Source organism: Rhopilema esculentum, chromosome 4, assembly GCF_057945365.1.
Source record: "Rhopilema esculentum isolate cy_ngs chromosome 4, ASM5794536v1, whole genome shotgun sequence".
Lineage (NCBI taxonomy): Eukaryota > Metazoa > Cnidaria > Scyphozoa > Rhizostomeae > Rhizostomatidae > Rhopilema > Rhopilema esculentum.
The window spans coordinates 7,531,620-7,549,913 of NC_142818.1; the positions used below are offsets into that span (position 1 = coordinate 7,531,620).

General features: G+C 35.1%; 2 protein-coding genes across 2 annotated transcripts; one reads left to right on the forward strand and one right to left on the reverse strand.

Annotated features, from left to right (window-relative positions):
- Positions 1-2,861: 2,861 nt before the first annotated feature.
- On the forward strand, positions 2,862-6,552 carry LOC148960351 (gamma-aminobutyric acid receptor-associated protein-like 2). The gene is made up of 5 exons (XM_089113561.1): positions 2,862-3,023; positions 3,189-3,244; positions 4,102-4,180; positions 5,378-5,471; positions 5,917-6,552. The coding sequence occupies exons 1-5, from the start codon at positions 2,990-2,992 to the stop codon at positions 6,005-6,007; spliced, it is 354 nt and encodes a 117-aa protein (XP_088969687.1). The 5' UTR covers positions 2,862-2,989; the 3' UTR covers positions 6,008-6,552.
- Positions 6,553-6,799: 247 nt separating this feature from the next.
- Positions 6,800-17,088, reverse strand: LOC135690663 (tRNA-specific adenosine deaminase 1). The gene is made up of 9 exons (XM_065208278.2): positions 16,887-17,088; positions 15,565-15,645; positions 14,179-14,233; positions 13,457-13,584; positions 12,091-12,162; positions 10,902-11,651; positions 10,440-10,536; positions 9,193-9,273; positions 6,800-8,429 (listed from the first exon to the last, which is right to left on the reverse strand). The coding sequence occupies exons 1-9, from the start codon at positions 17,041-17,043 to the stop codon at positions 8,300-8,302; spliced, it is 1,551 nt and encodes a 516-aa protein (XP_065064350.2). The 5' UTR covers positions 17,044-17,088; the 3' UTR covers positions 6,800-8,299.
- Positions 17,089-18,294: the final 1,206 nt, after the last annotated feature.

Sequence of the window (18,294 nt, forward strand, 5' to 3'; positions counted from 1 at the left end):
ATGCTATATTCGTGTATTTTGTTGTGTGATTTTTTTCTCACAAAGGAGTTTCATCATGGTAGTACAGCTGCACTTATCATTGCGCAAATCACTAATAAAGATCTTACTACTTTATAGTAGATATAACAATGTATTTTATAAGAAAAAACGATTCAGCTGTTGTTTCCTATAAATTTGAAAGATTGTTGAATTTGTTGAAAAAAGGGTCTAACGAGGACTGAATATTCTTTTGTAGCAATAGACAACATGGGCTTCGACGAAGGGGGCCGCGGGGCCATGGTCCCCAACTTTTTGCAAAATGATAGAGTTTTCTTTAAATCTATTGTTATCGGTGTTAAATTTTCCTTTGCCCCCTCCCTCTTAACAACCTGTGTCGGAGCCTATGGACGAGTCAGAAAATGGTCGAATTGGCGAAAGGCTTGAGGAAAATAGACAGTGTAAGCGAAGAATCTGGAGAATTTGGAGATGTGACGAGACAAAATTAGGGCAAGCAGCATTGAACTGATATGTGTTTTGAAAAGCGCAACGTGTTACTGTTACATTGAGTTAAAACATGGCCATGGCCCCTCGCTATGTGGAAAGCATTTGTTATACAACTAGTTTTGCCTGTTTTTTTGTATTAAGTTGTGTTTCAAGGGTGTGTTTGTCAAGTGATATCCTTGCTTGTACCCTTAATCGTAAATTCAGTCTACTACAGTTACCTTGTTGTGAAGTTGTTATTGAAGAGTCACCGAATATTTGTAGTATCAGGTTTTGTTAGATGGTCTTTTTTGTTACAGTATATTTGCCGTTGTAATTAAAGATTTTCTATTTTGTTTTCTATTTCGTTTATAAGTTATATCGCCAAGAAGATATTTGATCACTGGAAAGATCGTGACATATTTGGTTTCTTTTATCTGTTCGTCCTAACCTGTAAAACAGTGTAATTTTATACATTGCCTTGATGAAATTTAAAACACAATTTGTTCTTCGCCTTTTTTTAATAAAAAAATATGTTAAATTCATCATATGTAAGCAAATTATTTGTCAGTAGAATTGAATTAGTGTGACAAGGAGGAGGGATGACTTGAGGTCAATATGCACTATTTATGAGTGAACTTTTAATTTCAGCTAAGAAGAAATAGCTAAGAGCAGATTTTTTTTTAAATTCTTGACAAAATATAAGCTATTTATTACTACTGATCAGATTGGCTGCCGAGCGAAAGTGACATGGAGTCTTTTCTTGGACCTTACCAAATCGTTTGATACAGCGGACCAACGTTTTCTTCTTGCAAAAATGGAGACTTACCGTGCCAAGGGACATGAGTTGAGCTGGTTTCAGTCGTACAAATCGTCGAAAAAATTTTTCTCTAATTAATCAACTGCATGGAATTTGACAGTATGGCGTAAAATACTTCAGGGATTCAACTTAGGCCCACTGCTTTTTACTCTGTATTTAAATGATTTTGAGAACTGTACTCTCAAGTTACGCCCTAACATGTATGCTGATGATACGAACGTCCCAATGGCGTCTGAAGATTTCGAATAAAAATTTGAAATTATCTAGGAGTTTAAGTAAACTTGTACTAGGAAAAATAACAAATTCATTAACGATGTTTCGAGCATAGCCAGTTTTCAAGGAATTCCAACATATTTGAAATTATATCGTTAGAAATTATAGAAATGCAAATTGTCTAAAGCAAAATAAGCTCAGTGTCCATACCGACACAAGACAAACATTATTTTTCCTTCATTTAAGTGAAAAGCGAGAGAAAACTTATCGAGCCGGTAATGAGCTATTTATATATTATTTCCTCACAAATTTATTTAAAAATTGTTTAAATAAAGAAGTAGCTTAAGGAATGTTGTCTATATATGTTATTTAATGAAACTAACAATGAAAAAGGGTATCAGCCATTGCTACTTGATCAACACAAAAAATACTGCACTTGCCAAGTTTATAGGTGTCATTACCACCCAACATTCTAGAACGTTTACCAAAAAAATGATAAGTTGGCTAAAAGAGCTAAATCTTATATGCATATATATTAAAAAAAACAAAAATAGGCCCAAAAATACTAAATTTTTTCAAACGAATGCAAGGAATGACTGTAAGAGATTTAATGAAATGAATTTTAAGCTCTAGGCTCTAGACATATCTTTGATGCTACAACATTAATATCATACTTCAGCAAAAAGGTGAGAGGGCTACAGCCCCCAGCACCCTTCCCCATCTCCTCCATGTCTGGAAGAGCCACAAAGAGATACGCTCATTAACCTTGCATGTATGTGTATGTATGTACATTATTTGAAATTCATTAAAATTCTTTTAAATTGGCTGGGGTATGGTTACATGAACACAGGCCCTTCCCCAAACGAATCACTATCCAGGGATGCCGCTAAAGGGGGGCCATGGGGGGACTTCCCCCAAAGTTTCCAATGACACCCCGTCGGCGGCTCAATGTGATTAAGATGAGTGAGCCTGACCAAAACGTGAATGTCTCTAAACATGAATGAGCCTGACCAAAACAACATTCATTCATTAGCAAAAGTTAGTCATTTTATATTTTCGACAAATTGCGACAAGTTTTGTCATTCATTCCGAATACATGATTTTATGTATAGAGGTGCTGTGCTATCAAAATGACAAGGGCAAAATAACTTGCGCAAAATGTTGCAAAAAGCAATTGCAAAAGTATAAATTGTCTACTTTTTCGCATTAACAAGGGGCTCAGCCCCCTGGGACCCCTGGCAATACACCCCTGATTTTATGATTTAACATTTCAGTTTTTGTTTGTTTTGAAAAAAAGAAAGATAACATCTGTTTTCATTTGAAGGTCTGGTAACTACCCAGCCCGCAAAGGTAGTCGGGAAGTAAACAAAAATAATTTTGCGTCACACACTTGCATTGCGACAGAAGAAAACAAGGGTTGAAGTTGTAGTGCAATTTGCATCATATTTTGGAAGCAAAAGGAGTAAAGTTTCAATTTTTTCACAATTAACTACCACAATGAAGTGGGCATTTAAAGAGGAGCATTCCTTGGGTAAATATTTATACACATTTAAGTGACAGAGATTTCAATCTGCAAGATGTCGATCAATTAGGCCCGTTTAACGCACCTACTGTGCTTGGCTTGGGTTCAAATTTCGTTTAGGTATTATAGTCCAGCGGTTTTGATAATGGGCGTCCATTGTTTTTTAACTTTTAGACAGCAGATGCCAGGAGTCATCGAAAATAAGGAATAAATATCCAGACAGAATTCCGGTGAGATGTCTATCTTTAAAAGTTTTATTTAATGTTATGATCGTTAAAATTTGAATCCCTTGATCTTGGAAGACACCTCTACAAGCACGGACGCATCTCCACCTCTTCGGTAATTTCTTCAAGTCATGTCCACTGTTAATCTAATAGGATGTTGGGCTCGAAAACCATTTCAGTTATTTTCGGTGTCATATAGGCAGCTTAATCTTTATTTTTGCCCACTTTGTCGTAATTTGTTTTCAGATTACTTAGCTGTTTTACTGTATTTGTGTCAATTGTCAATGCTTCTCAATGAAAATGAGTTTGAGTATAATTCCTTGCATTTCAATAAACAGGCACAGATTTAGCATCTTAATGAACTGCTAATAAGAAATCGATCCGTTGAAAGTACTTTGAACGAATGCTTCTTTCTGTATGATAAAATTTGCTTATGTTGCAGAATTAACAGCTGAAATGAGTATCCTTTTGTTTATTGTAGATAGGGTATGCTTGATGTTGTGTAGCAATAGTATTTCAACTTTATCATTTCTATTGGGCTATTCTTTGAGTCTTTCATATAATTATTTCTCATCTGTCATTTTTAATGCAGAAACCAAATGTTTTCTTTTTTAATGACTAAACAATGTGTATACCTATATCTAAATAATGCCATACAATGAGTAAATGAATTAAGTGTATACTTAGGTGAAAAAGAATGTTAAATTATTAGCATATCATCACAATCAAGTACTACACACAGCTAGACATCTTTTATTGGATACCTATATCTACATTGTAAGATTTCAAAGAAATAAATGAGGTTGAATATCAGGTCACAATATAAAGAGAGGTATGAAACAAATTTTCAACTTTTTGTGTAGGTTGTTGTGGAAAAGGCTCCAAGGTCAACTATTCAAGATATTGATAAGAGAAAATTTCTGGTCCCTGCAGACCTCACAGGTAAAAAACTTACAGAAGAATGTTTAGCTGTTCCAGCTCACTAAATGAATAATTGTTGTCCCTAAATTTCTATTTGTATTCTATTTATTTCATATTATACTGGAAGAAGATAAGAGTAATGCCATAACACCAGGACAAGATTTGAACTGCAACTAGGGCTGTCCAAACCTTCGGGTTTTCCTATTCGGTTATTTGGTTTAAAATTTAACAAATATTCGGTTATTCAGTGAATATGGGTCTGGCAAAATGGGTGTGGCAGGGTGGGGGTCAAAAACTGCAATCTGAAAAACTTACTGTAATTTGATGAAAATAACTAACAGCTAATCAGTCATAATTATTCGATAAGTCAGACATTGGCTTGTAACAAAATATTCGCTTGTAACCAAATATTCACTTGTAGTCAAATGTTCACTTTGTGCTTCAGCTAACCGAATAGTGAAACAGGTAACCAAATGCTGACTATTCAACCTTTGGTGGACAGGCCTAACTGCAACCAGTGACACTGTGTTGTTGCTCCACAAACTGAATAACCTAGTGACCAGTGGCGGACACCTGGCGGTGAGGGGGCGGTCACCCTCAATATTCTGGAAAAAAATGGTATTTTGTTCTAAAACGATGGGATAATAAGACATTGTCTTATCATAACAAAAGGCTTGCCCCCCCCCCCCCCCCATTATCTGACCAAATATCTGCCTTTGCTATGACATATGCCTGTAGTGTTTGAGAATGATCTGCAATTATGACATTATTTAGAATTTATAGAGGCTAACTGAAAAACTACTTGGATATGGGATTTCTCAGATAAATCTGATCTTGTGTCAATTATTTTAAGAAGCTAAATGTTTAGAAGATGACCTTTAATCATGTGACCAAACTATAGCAATGTGACTGTCCAGACAATAGATCAAGCATGTTAATTGATATTGTTCTTCACACCTGGTTCTGTGTATAATTTATTCTCTGAAAAAGATAAAAGCCAAAATCTTACTTTTTGAAAATAAAAGATTTCCAAAGATTTTTCCAAAGAATGTTTTTTTAACACAAAATAAATGTCTTTGTGTCCAGGCCAACTATATCTACCATTTTACTTTTGACATTGAAAACATCACGAAAGTTTTAATTTCAAGACTAAAAATGAGCCTTGTTATACATATGCTAATTTTGTAACATATTTAAATGTTACAAATCTCTTTTTAGTTGCTCAGTTCATGTACATCATAAGGAAAAGAATCCAACTGGCTCCTGAAAAGGCAATGTTTCTCTTTGTAAACAAAGTTTTGCCAGTCACCAGGTAAGGAGTATTTCCATGCTCACTTTGGCTTACATTTACAATATTAAACAAACATAGTTATATGAATTTTATTATGAACATATGATCAAAGTGTATACAAAGCTTGTATCACACAAGTAACATGGGCAAAAGGCCTTTCTTGACATAGAATTTTTACAATTCAAAGTCAACACAAAAGTACCTCTGTTTTGCCTAGAGAAAAAAAAGTTAATATACATTCTCTCTAGTTGCCTTTTTCTGTTCAATATCTCAATTGCTTCTCTTGAATATTACACTCTGGTATTTTTCTGTTGTATTAAATTTTGCTTGGCAGAGCTGGATAGTTTTTAAGTTCCCTGTAATGGTTTCCAAAGTTTTTAAATGAAAGATTAAAAAAATTTGGGCTATTACACTTTTTATCAGTATCTTTGATATTATTTTTTTATTGTGCATTGATTCTTTTTAGTGCAACAATGGGGGCTATTTATGATGAGCACAAAGACGAGGATGGATTTCTTTATATAGCATACAGTGGCGAGAACACCTTTGGGATGTAAAATGCACCAAAGGGTTCCAAAAACTTGAATTTCTTATGGATGATGTGAATTTGAAAATGCCTGTTATTAAGTAAATTATCAAGGAGCGGTGTTGCCTAATGAATTGGACCTTATTAATTTTAAGACTTTCAAAATAGAATTCAATCTGTTGCAAATAAGTTAGGTATACACTATGTTATCATAACATTGTACATTGAACAATGCAATTCCATTAATTTTTTTGAAAACATAATCTGTTTATATTATTATAGAGTATTAAAGAAAAACAGCTGTCAGAAATTTTTGGCATTACTTCATAGAATTGGTAGCCTTTTTTATTTTCAAGCTAAACAAAATGGTTTTGTTGTAACACCCCTTGTGAAGGCTGCATTGTGCTTTTGCTGTGTATGTATTATCTAGTGGTTAGAGATACCAGAGACATAAAAAAATATAATTGCATTGTAATGGAAAATATGAAGAGTCATGTTTATGATGTCTTCGTTTCCTTAGATTGTCATGAAAATATTTATGATAAGCATTTGTTATTTGCAAGTACAGTAGCACCAGTATATAACTTTATATACTAGAAGTCTGATATTCATCTTTTTAGTGGTAAATGAATAAAGACATGCAGGGTTCATTCTCAAACATTAGTTTTTCTCATGACATTATAAAGAAGTTCCTCCATTCTTAGATTGTTTACAAAGACTGTAAAGGTTTTCAGCATATGAAAAACGTTTTGAGTAACCAAAACATTGACTTAAGTATGTGCCTGACAACAAAAAGCTAGGAAATAAAACAGTGAATCTGAGATCGAATCTTAACATTGATGCAGCAAACATTTTTCCTTTAATAATTGGCTAACATAAGAACATATGATAAGGTACTTTCCAAATAATCTTCAGAAGTAGTTATAAATAACATCAACTTGCTTCATCATCTATCATCAAATAGCTGCCACTTGCTACACTCTCTCACTGGACATTAGGCCTTTGACAACTTGCTTATCATGATTTTGTTTACCTAGTTTGCAATCTTTCTAATATCGCCTATGAATTTAAGATTTTTGAAGAGTTTTATGGTTTAATTCTCAGAATTTTGTTACTTTTGACCTCCTCACCCAAAAGAGCATGACGGAATACCACTAAGATAACTTAAGATAAACCTATTTAGATAAAACAATAATGGAATTTGATGAAACTTGTGGGTTACTATTATTGGCTTGGTTGATAGAATTCAGAAACAAGACAAAAGAATAGTGAATTTTGCAGGGAAAGCCCCTTTGCACGTATGACTTTATGATTGGCTAATATTCTTCCCGTTGTAACAGATTACGCTGCTCGCTTAGACTGGCCTAGCTGCGGTAGTGAAAGGTATTTGAAACTGCGGGCAAAAAGCTATTGAAAATCGCAAGATTTAATTACTAGAATTTAATGATGATAATGGAAGCATTTCCTTTCGCTGTTAACATATCTGTCGCACAAACCAAACAGGGGATGGAAATTTTCTAGCCACAGCTTCACTTCAACAGGAACATCGCCATTTGATTCAAAAGTTTTGGAATCAAAGTTCTCTCTGATTGGTTTAAATCGTTTAATTATTGATGAAGCTCAACAGTGTGTGAATTTCACTCTCGTGAAAATAAAGTTGAGCAGAATAGGGAACAGAGTTTAACAGAATTTACACATTTAAAATTAATTTTCATAATGCTCTTTCAGGTTGATACCTCAGATTGGACATGCCTTGGTAAAGAGAGGCAGTCACATTTTTTCAGACTTAAAAACACATGTTGGGCAATACTAGATGCATTTGATAAAAAACCTTCAAAATCGCATTCTGATATTTATTGAATACCTTCAAAATGAAAAGACTATGTCTTCGTGTTAGAAACTTCATGGTATTTAAATCAAGATTGTATTATTTATATTCTGTCTAGTTTTTGCAGCTGATAAGCAAATATGCTTGTATTTCTTCAAATAACTCAAACAGACAAAAACAGGCATAATTTCCAATAAAAATTACTGTTTGTTGGTCTGTCATTAGAACAGGATGATTTTAGGTTGCAACTTTTGATATTGCAGCTTGGCAATAGGCATAGCAACCAATCAAATTAATCAAGTTACCAAAAGAGAGAAATAAACTGCTTGACATTTTCTGTCTCCAGCTTTCTTTGAAATGTAGCAAATATTCCAAAAATATATGTTGTTATAAAGAATAGGAATTACCCAAAGATAAGGCTCTGAAGTTCTTAGTCGACTCAGATTATGATATAAATATGTCTTTGAATGTTTGTAGCTTTGTTCAGTAGTTAGCTTACTGAAACATCTCATCTTGTAACGGTTTTGACATCCAGTCAGGGAATACTTCAAAAAATCTGCTTCTTGTCAGCTGATAATCTTGGTCAGATAGTTTTGCATTGCGATAATTTTTTAATGCCAAATCACTAAAGGTAAAATCAAAGAATTTTATAGGAACATTTGGATCAGAAAATCTAGATATTTCAAAAATTCCTGTGAAAATATGTAAAAATTTTAGAGTTTGTTTTATTGTAACTGGTGGGCTGTATATGCCATCTAAAAATTAAGCGAAATATGTTTCATGGCAACAATTAAAGGCCAAATCTTGACTTTAATGAAAATCTAAATTACCTACAAATACGTTGGTTATGAAATATATCCCACACTCTGAATTATCCAACACTCTTGACTCTCTGGCAGACTGCAGGGAAGTTGGGAAGTGAGAAATGGAATGGAAATCTTATACTTGAGTAAAGCTGACTTGATTGCCAATGAATGCTGCTTCGTGTGTAAGGAGATTAGTACTAGCTATGACTTGAATCAAATGACTAAAAAAATTATTTTTAGTGTCGACATGAAACTTGCACTATCTATGAAAAAACGTGATTTTCTAAAGGCAGTAAATACTTTGGTTTTAAAGTTGCCCTTGGAGACGAAGACAGGAAAGGATTTATCTGGTAGTTGATTCGCTCAACCAATTTTTGGAGTCAAAATGACTTCAATCATATCTCTATAGTTCGGGAGAAAGTAAAAAGGTTTTTGCCAAAATGCGAACCAATTATCCCGTGGGGCTATAGGAACCAACCACGCACACACAACTCTTATCATTTAGAGATGTCAGTTTAAATAACAGGATGGTAGAAAATGAGGTAATGTCGACACAAAGTACAGTTTTAACATAGGACATACCTGGCATCCTTTCTCGTTTTACCAAGCAAGGAGAGCAATGACTGGAAGTCACTCCAAAGAGATGATTTGCAAATAGAGGACCTAATGAAGGAAATATGTTGAACAATGGATAAGAGTTGGAAATTATATGGGAAACTGTCTTCGAGTTGTATTTGGTAACACTAGACAATTATATCTATGCTACGTTTATATGTGTTGTTCAGCAGTATGTCAGCAGTAAAAACTCTAGAAGATCGGAAAGAGTTCTTTTTCTCTTCTACCTTATAGCTCCTATTAAACAGACTTTACAAATCGTAAAAGAAATCAGCTATAAATTGTCATGGGCGGAAAATTAATGGTTTCATTCCACCTTGGAAGCCTCTGTCTAAGGGGCGAGTAGAAACATCAGGTTGGTCTATGGGTAACACTACTATGATGGTAAATAACAAATTAAATTGTGCCAGATCTCTTTAATGCCATGAAGACAAAACAAATAAACAAATCCTGATAGAACTGGCTTACCTGATTGCCATTGGAAAGATACAGGATTTTAGTGATTTTAAATATGATAGATGACTGATTGATTGACACAAAGGATAGTTATCCACCAGAATGGAAAAGGAACTTATCAAAAGGACGCTCAGTCACGCAGAAGCTAAAATCAAGACTTATTTGAGCAACAGAATTTTCTGTTGTTAAGTAGAAAGGTACACATAGAAGAAAGGTACACATAGAACTAATTTTTAATGATCGTAGACGTATATCAAGAAAATTGTGGACTAGAATTAATACCTGCTACTGGGTCACAAACAAGACTTGGTCTGGTAAATCTAGTTGTCATTTTTTTAGGTGCGCTTTTGTTGCGATGGCAAAACAGGCATGATTCCAGAGATGGTTGAACAGAAAAGATCTGAACAAAGTCTTTGATCCGAAGAGGGCGATGAGATAAAAGGTTGATGACACAAAAAATGTCTACAGGGGGTTTGACTACAAGAACTTTGAAAACAAGTGCTTTAGAACGAGTACTTTCGGGCAGACTGGAGAGAACTGAGGTGTCCCACAGACAGGAGAAACTACCGCTCCGAGGAGGGAAACTTATGACTCTCCTCCACAATTAGCCAACATTTCATGTTCAACTAATCCACTTTCTCTAGGCAACTGACCTATACGCCGCACAGAACTGACATAGAAGGCACTCGTAATACTGGCCTAAATACAGTGCGAATTCAACCCAAATCTCTATGTACAGAAAAACGCTTTCCACTTACCAAGAATCCTTGCTTATGCCATGCTTTTTGGTGGTTCCTTGCTTCTTTCCATTTACAATGACTTCATGAATCGCCGGCTTACAACAGTACAGAATTGCTAAAATTGACAGAGAATAATTCATTAACAATTTTTTATATTACAATAATCAAGAATCAAAGAAAAGTAGAGGCGTGAAAAATCCCCCAAGTTAAGCATTTGAAAGGGTGCATCACGATAATCTTGACAAAAGCTTGTATAAAAACGATTTCAGAACAGCGGTAAGTCGCATTTACAATTAAAACTAACATGTTTAAAATGATGAACATTCTTCTGTTCCATATAGAACTACTTGTGTTCTATAAAAAAACTTCCTTGGGAATACCTTTACAGATGAACTCTGCAGTTTACTTTGCATTAACCATGCAACAATAAAATAAATGTCTAAAACGCTAAATTAAAAAACTAAATACAAACATTCTTACATGCTCCTGATGCAGCAATCTTCCCAAAACCTAGCTCTTGTTTCCATTTTTCTTCGACACAACCCTTGCTATCTGGAAACACGTTATTTTTGCAATGATAAACCTTTGCACATGTGTAATTAAAGGGACTTGTACGATCGAGTTTCAAATCTCTCCCTCTTAATGAAATTCCTCGCAGCATGGTATCCATACTGAATGGACACTTTCCAATCACGATCGACTCAAGGTAAATGGGCGACTCGAGTAAATTTGAAAGCAGACCTCCTTGTATGCCAAGAGTACACCATTTCATAATCTTATCAGAGCACGACATAGATAGCGTTTTCTCACCTCTACCAGGCTTCGTTCTTAAAGCTCCAATTACGTGATAATCTGGACCGTTTAGAAGTGGATCTTGCATGCCTTTAGGCACGCATTTCGCTCCTGTTCGATGAATATCATTGCAACTACGTAGATATTCTTTCTGACCATCCAAAAAGTTTTCATCTTGACAGGTAGAATGTTCATCAGAGTTCTCATATTCGTGCGAAGACTGTTGCTGGGAACTATTTGAAGATTCATCCAGGTTCTTAGAAGTCTGTCTTGAGGTCTCATCAACTTTACACTCTTTGTTAGCCGAATCGGCCTGCGAAAACGAATGATAGGGAGTACTGATTTTATCTGTGTTACATTTGTGTTCTCTCCTTCTTTTGACATCTACCACAGTGGCTTCACATTCACTTTCCCTTGCTTCCTTTCTCTTGCGAGTTACTGCAATGAAAACGTTGGAATAATGAAGATCCCCTCTTAGAGATTGATAGAGCTGAGGTGATACATCAAATATTGTTGCAAAATAGTAAAGAGTAATGACAAAACAAAAGAACAGAAAAAAAGGTTTTTAGCATTTTTCGTCTCTGATTATAAAGAGCATATGTCGCATTAACAGTTGGCTAATAAAACAAAAGCATTTGGAGTGAGCGTTGAAAGTATTGCATTAGCCAATCATGTTCAAGATACAAGCCCTTTAAGTTGTTTACAGAAAAAGAAAATAACATAAAAGAAGACATAAATAAATCTGTTTTACAATGTCAAGAAATTCCAAAATATTGTAAATTATAAAATGTGGTACTGTAGAAAACAAAAAAGGTTATTTGGTCACAGCTAGAAAGTTTGCTAAGGAAGAACTGAAAAAAGGCAAGAAGATAAGTACCTTGTATGGGATCTCTAGTGGTGTTTTCGATGGTGTTGTCTTCTGTTTTGGGAATGATCGAGCAATCTCCACCTGAATTAAAAACAGAGGTTTCAAAAAAAAGAGAGGCGATTCACACTTGGAAATAACCAACGAGAATTCCACTAAAGCAAAAGCTTTTTATGGATTTGTAGATAATACAATAGGATTACCATCAAGGTGTACAAGATTTCAATGGAGTGATCCCCCCCAACCCCCCCCCCCCGGAAAATACATGGATTATAAATCTACAGACATAGATCCAAAATAAAGACTAATTTGCTTTTCAGATGCAAGCTTCTATAAAGTGATGCGAATATCAGTTAGCGTCCGTCCATCCTTGATAAATCCACACAAGAATTCTAAAAAGAGCTTGCACTTTAGTTGTAAAGTACTCTCAGGACCCTATTCTTTTACAGTTGTGCATAACTCTGAGGACATTAGAGATGAAAAATTTCCTAAATCTTAAAATGTCGAAGATGTTGTGACTCGGTCATTTTAAAATGTCTGCGGTTCTTACATTGAAGAATATCTAGGATAGTAAAAAGTAACCACCGAGTGAAGAAATACCACTCGGTGATTGATAAACTTAACTTTGTGATTTCAAATGTTATAGAAAGGGCACACATACAGTTTGAAATCTGATCTCACGAAAAGATGTCAGCCTTATCGCTTACTCAACCTATATGTATGATAGAACGATAAACAAGTTGCCCTGACTGGCGTAGCCTGTGATCTATGGCCCTCTTCTCGTGGACCTATGTAATACAAGACTAAAAAAGAAAACTTGTTTATCGGAGAGTACAATTGATACTATACCTTGCTAAATCTTACAAAGATTTCGCTTGCAACAAATATGATTTTATTGAAACTTATGGGGTTATGATTCAAAATAAAATTTCCATATATAATGAATCCTTGCAACTAAATAATTTTTAGTACTCCATAATTTACTTTTCTTTCATTTCTAAAGATAATCAGACATTTTAATTCCATATTTCAGGGAAAATTTTTCATTAGCTACTGCTACAGTACAGCTGGCTTTTTTATTGGCTAAAGGTATATTGAAATTGAGTAGGTCATCATGATTATTTGAATTGACAAGCTTACTACCCAAAAGCCGATAATCTTACCTATTGAGACCATTCATTAGACGAATCATTTACATGCAATCTACAGGTTGTAGGGTCGAACAAAGAGCCTTGTGGTATTTAATTTTTCACCAATGTCCTGACTTTATCTTTATGAGAGATTTGTTTACGACATTTGTAGCCTGTATAAATATATAAAAGTAAATATTGGAACAAAATCAAGTATTATTATCAAAAAAGCAAAGGGTATCACATACATGGGGTGTGAGATGTAAAGAGATGAAACTTGACTTCAGGCTTCAAGACAAAACGACCTTCTTTGGTAGATTTAATGAAAATGCTGTCAAAATGACATTCAGCACATCGAATTTGGTCATAAAAGTACCTAAATAAAGTAACAAAATGAAGATTACAGAATTGTTGAAGGTTAAAATATCAGAGAATTCTGTATATGGTATTCTGAAATTAAAAAAAAAAGATAAACATTCAACCACAAAGGTAAACAAGATAAACATACAAATTTGATCTTTATTTTTCAAAATTTTTTGCTCATTTTGTCCAGTAATTAGAATCATCCTCCCTTTGACAGTAAATACAATCCTGAACTGGGCAGATGATGTTGAGGTGTTGCACCCCATCTCTCCAGCTAATATTGGCACTGTTACCTGCAAATGCTTTTTGCTAGCCCTTTAATTTTTACGCTAACTTTAGACTGCAACTAAATCAGCAGGAAGTGAAAATGCAGCAAAAGATGAAAAGGGAAGTTTTAAAAATGTCTTGGAGTATATGCATCAACACCAGTAGAAAACTGAATTAAAATTAATTACAAATAAAACCACTTTGTTCTCTGAGGTTGGGAATAAACTGGGAGGAGTTCAAACAAAAAGGAGGTATGTACATTCGTTTTAACTTGTTAAGTTTTATTTGTACTTTAGCTGACAATACTGACGAATATGAAATAATATGTTAGAAACCTTACTTCAACAGAAGACGCCTTGCAAGGATTTCTGCATGACTATCATTGATTATACTTCCTAGAGAAAGAAAAGAAAACAAAAGTACAGCAACAAGTATCTCAAGGATGTGGAAAGCTCTGACAATTTTTTTAAATATTTTTTTAACGATAGAATCTTTTGATATTCAATTCTTGTTGTAAGCTTAGTCTTCTGAACAATTACCTTAATTTGAAAGCTAAATGAGCAAGATTGAAAGAAATTATTGGTTGAAAAACATTTTCATTTTTATAAGTGATTATCAAAAGCTAGGCTAATATAAAACTGTGTCTACTATTTTGGGCTTGGAGTACAGGAAGCAAAGCCAGTAAAATATGTGTAGCCTTGTGTAAATGGTTCTTCTCACTTCCTATCAAGAAAAATGCCCCCTCCAGCCCCAATGGCATTCTTTGTTTCTAGACATATAAGCAAACTTTTTACTATACAAAGAGAGGCTCAAAGCTACATTATTTCATAAAAATCTGTAATACATGATTTTTATTATGCCTTGCCTGACGACAAGAAGACAAGCCTGACAGAGAGAGGTTATTGAGCTTAATCAAGCACTTTCTACAAGCTTGATTGAGCCCCTAGTGAGTTTATGCTGTCTACACAGAATGCAAAAACAAAATTTGTTTCTTGTGATATTTGATAATGTCTTGTCACATATCATTTGTTCTTAAATGAATTGCAAACAGACTCACTAAGTATCAGATAAATAGGTTAACATAGGTCTTACATACTATAGAATTTTCATCCAGTTCCGACCAATTTTTTCATCTTGGGAATAAATCATTACAGATCAGTTAATATTATTATAATTTTGGTAAATAAATCAGCAACAAATCAAAATGCTTTAATAAAATTTACTTTCTATAATTTGATCAAAAACCCTTTGTTTTCTGTTAAGATTGACTGCTTATTGATCTAGCAAGCTAGTAATGGATTGGGGCATTCCTTTTTTTCTAGGTGATCAATCATAGGCCTAGAAAATCCAAGGTGCTCAGTTTGTCAAGTGCCTGCAACTTGACCCCAAACAAGACCTAATGAAGACATTTCAATGCTTTGATTTCAATGCTAAATTAATCAAAAATATTCTTCAATTCGTTTTCAAATTCAATGCAAAAAACATGTTTGCAAACAGTATTTTTAGTCCCCAAAACCCTTTGCCATTAGTTAATATAAGTACCGAATGCACAACAGGTTTCTGAGACAGAGGTTGTCATATGATTAAAAGTTTGGAGATTGCTTAGGGTTCAGAAAACTGACCAGCAAAATTTATTAGAAATTGATATGATACTGTGTATGTGCTTTGCATATTTGTCATTTGACAAAATTAAATCAACATATTGAACATTGAAATTAAATAATACCATTATCTTTTCTTTTACTCATTCCAATGCACTTTGATCCAGTTGCTAGGCAAATTACTTGTAAACTTTCCTGCTCTTTCCCTAATAGATAAAAGAGAAAGTTGAGCATAATCTACTAATTTCTGTTACTCGTTCACTTTTCATTGATTTTTTTGTATGAAAAGTCATAGCAAAAACAAGTTACAAAAGACAAAAAGAGCCAATTAGCCATTTTGATGATTATGAGCTAGAGAAGACAAAAATACACTTTCCTATTGAAGTAGGTGTAATTTTTAAATGTTTGAGATCACTTCACATTATAAAACAAACAGTTTACAAATATACTGTTTGTTCAGTAAATGCCAAACAACAATATTTTAGAACTCGACGCCTCAAATTGAATTCCTTCTAATAAAAATTCAGTTCCTAATAAATTTCTATTCTTGTACAATATTTTTGAAAAATTGACACTAGACTAACATTAACAACTGTCTCTCTCTACAACATCCTCTGTTCAGGCCCTATACTCTGGTAACATTACGATAAGACCTCATAACACGATAACAAGGCAGCAAACTCCACACTCATGAGCAAGTGCACAGAAATAATCAAAAAGTGCAAGGTCTCTGAGCACTATTAATTTGCCATTTCTGCATATTGGCTACAAAATTGCCATGATCTGCATACTGGGCATTTGCAAAATTGACAGTGTCATCAAAACTGAATATTATTATTGCAAACATTGCCCACCATGCCCACCATGTTATTATTGCAAACATTGCTCTCTCTCTCTCTATCTCTCTCTCTCTCTCTCTCTCTCTCTCTCTCTCTCTCTCTCTCTCTCTCTCTCGCTCTCTCTCTCTCTCTCTCTCTCTCTCTCTCTCTCTCTCTCTCTCTCTCTCTCTCTCTCTCTCTCTCTCTCTCTCTCTCTCTCTCTCTCTCTCTCTCTCTCTCTCTCTCTCTCTCTCTCTCTCTCTCTCTCTCTCTCTCTCTCTCTCTCTCTCTCTCTCTCTCTCTCTCTCTCTCTCTCTCTCTCTCTCTCTCTCTCTCTCTCTCTCTCTCTCTCTCTCTCTCTCTCTCTCTCTCTCTCTCTCTCTCTCTCTCTCTCTCTCTCTCCAGATCTGTAGCAGACAAGCAAGTATTTTAAATTGCTTGTCTAGAAGAGTAAGAGTAATGTATTTAAGGCAACTGATGGCATAATACCCAAGTCGCAGCAATTTACACTATCCATACAAAAATACTCAGCATCAGGAAAAGCAAATGAAAATTCATAAAAGTAGGAAACAGCAAAACCAATATGCGTGTGTAGCGAGAGGATTCCTAATTGAGGGGGATATCATTACCTCCAACATTAGCAACAACAGAATTGTCTGTCTTCAAAATAGCAGCTAACAAAGTCCATTCACGGCCAGCCTGGGGTTTTCCTGTCTTTTTTAGATTGTTGTAAGCTGATATTGCTGCCACAGCGACACGCTCTGCAAAACCTACACCATCTGCCATTTTTAATCTAGGCCGACACAGTATGGAATGCAGCTACAACAACATGACTTTGCATCTTTTTGAAATTCGCGGGATACTACAGGGACGCCTGGCACTGTTGTCACTGTTATGGTGGGGGATTGGTGGTCTCTATACAAATTGGCAAACTTTTATGGAAGTTTTTCCACTATTATCTTTGACGCCACAATTAAGATAAAGATGTGACGCCGCCCCCCCTAACCCACCGGCAACGTCACGCCAGGATAAGTTTGAGAACGCACATCAATCTTTGGGTAGGGTTCCAAATCTCTGATCGGCTGAGAGCAGGGGTTGATTTACCGGGGAGGAGGTGTGACATCCCCCTAATTTTTTTCTGCGTCCTTCGGTAAATTTTTCCAAATAATACAAATATTTACTTAATTTAAATCTATATTTTCTTCATGAATTTTTAAAATGGGTGTCTCGACCATTTTCCATTCACCAGAATGGTATGGCCCCAAATCAAAGACTTACTTAACATCCCCCCAATCCTTGCGGCTTAAATCCTTCCCTGGCTGAGAGAACTAAAATAATGGAATGTTTCGGTGTGGTCTTGGCCACATTTCATGGTCTTGGAAAGGTTCTTGGAAATTCCCTACCTGAGATAAATAGTCCACTAAAATGCTGCAAGCTTGTGTGCCTATTTCCACCCGTACACAGCCAACAACTTCAAACTGTTGCTAAAAAAACACGAATTTCCCTACCTGAATTTCAATTGTTGTGATTCCAAGATACTACGAAGTAAGTTGGACCGAGTTCTCTAGTATCATGTTTGAAGCAATCTTGGAAAGTTGGAACATTAATGGTTTTTCTCAAACTTTACGACAAAGAAGTAGAAGCAAGAGAAAAAAGGAAAATGAGGATCCACGCCTTAATTATGAAGTTAGCAAAAAGAGCAACTTGGTAAGCTGTAAAGGGGCATTTTGCCAGAAGATTTTAAAGGTGGGGGGCATGTGCCCCCTGGGCTCCCCAGTCTCTACGTCTATAAGGCAGGACGATGGAATCTTTCAGGAATTAGACAAAGTTGACAAATCCATCGTATAGGGTTTACGTTTGTCACTATTTTGTCATGTTTCAAATTTTAGTGCGCCCAAGCCCCATTTCACCAAGACACCTCGTTGATATATCTACACAGAGTGATATCTATCAGCACATTTGCATAATGTTCGTTCATTTGAAAGAGCCCTACAATGGCCTAGGCATTTAGGGGTAAAAGGGGCATTTTGGTCGTGA

Bases quoted from the DNA above. Each gene is read 5' to 3' on its own strand.
- LOC148960351 (XM_089113561.1), top strand. From the start codon at position 2,990: ATGAAGTGGGCATTTAAAGAGGAGCATTCCTTGG. The intron at 3,245-4,101 runs GTGAGATGTCTA...CTTTTTGTGTAG, and splicing joins AATATCCAGACAGAATTCCG to GTTGTTGTGGAAAAGGCTCC. The intron at 5,472-5,916 runs GTAAGGAGTATT...GATTCTTTTTAG, and splicing joins AAAGTTTTGCCAGTCACCAG to TGCAACAATGGGGGCTATTT.
- LOC135690663 (XM_065208278.2), bottom strand. From the start codon at position 17,043: ATGGCAGATGGTGTAGGTTTTGCAGAGCGTGTCGCTGTGGCAGCAATA. The intron at 13,585-14,178 runs GTAAGGTTTCTA...TACTTTATTTAG, and splicing joins GCAAGGCGTCTTCTGTTGAA to GTACTTTTATGACCAAATTC. The intron at 10,537-10,901 runs GTAAGAATGTTT...TGTCAATTTTAG, and splicing joins GATTGCTGCATCAGGAGCAT to CAATTCTGTACTGTTGTAAG.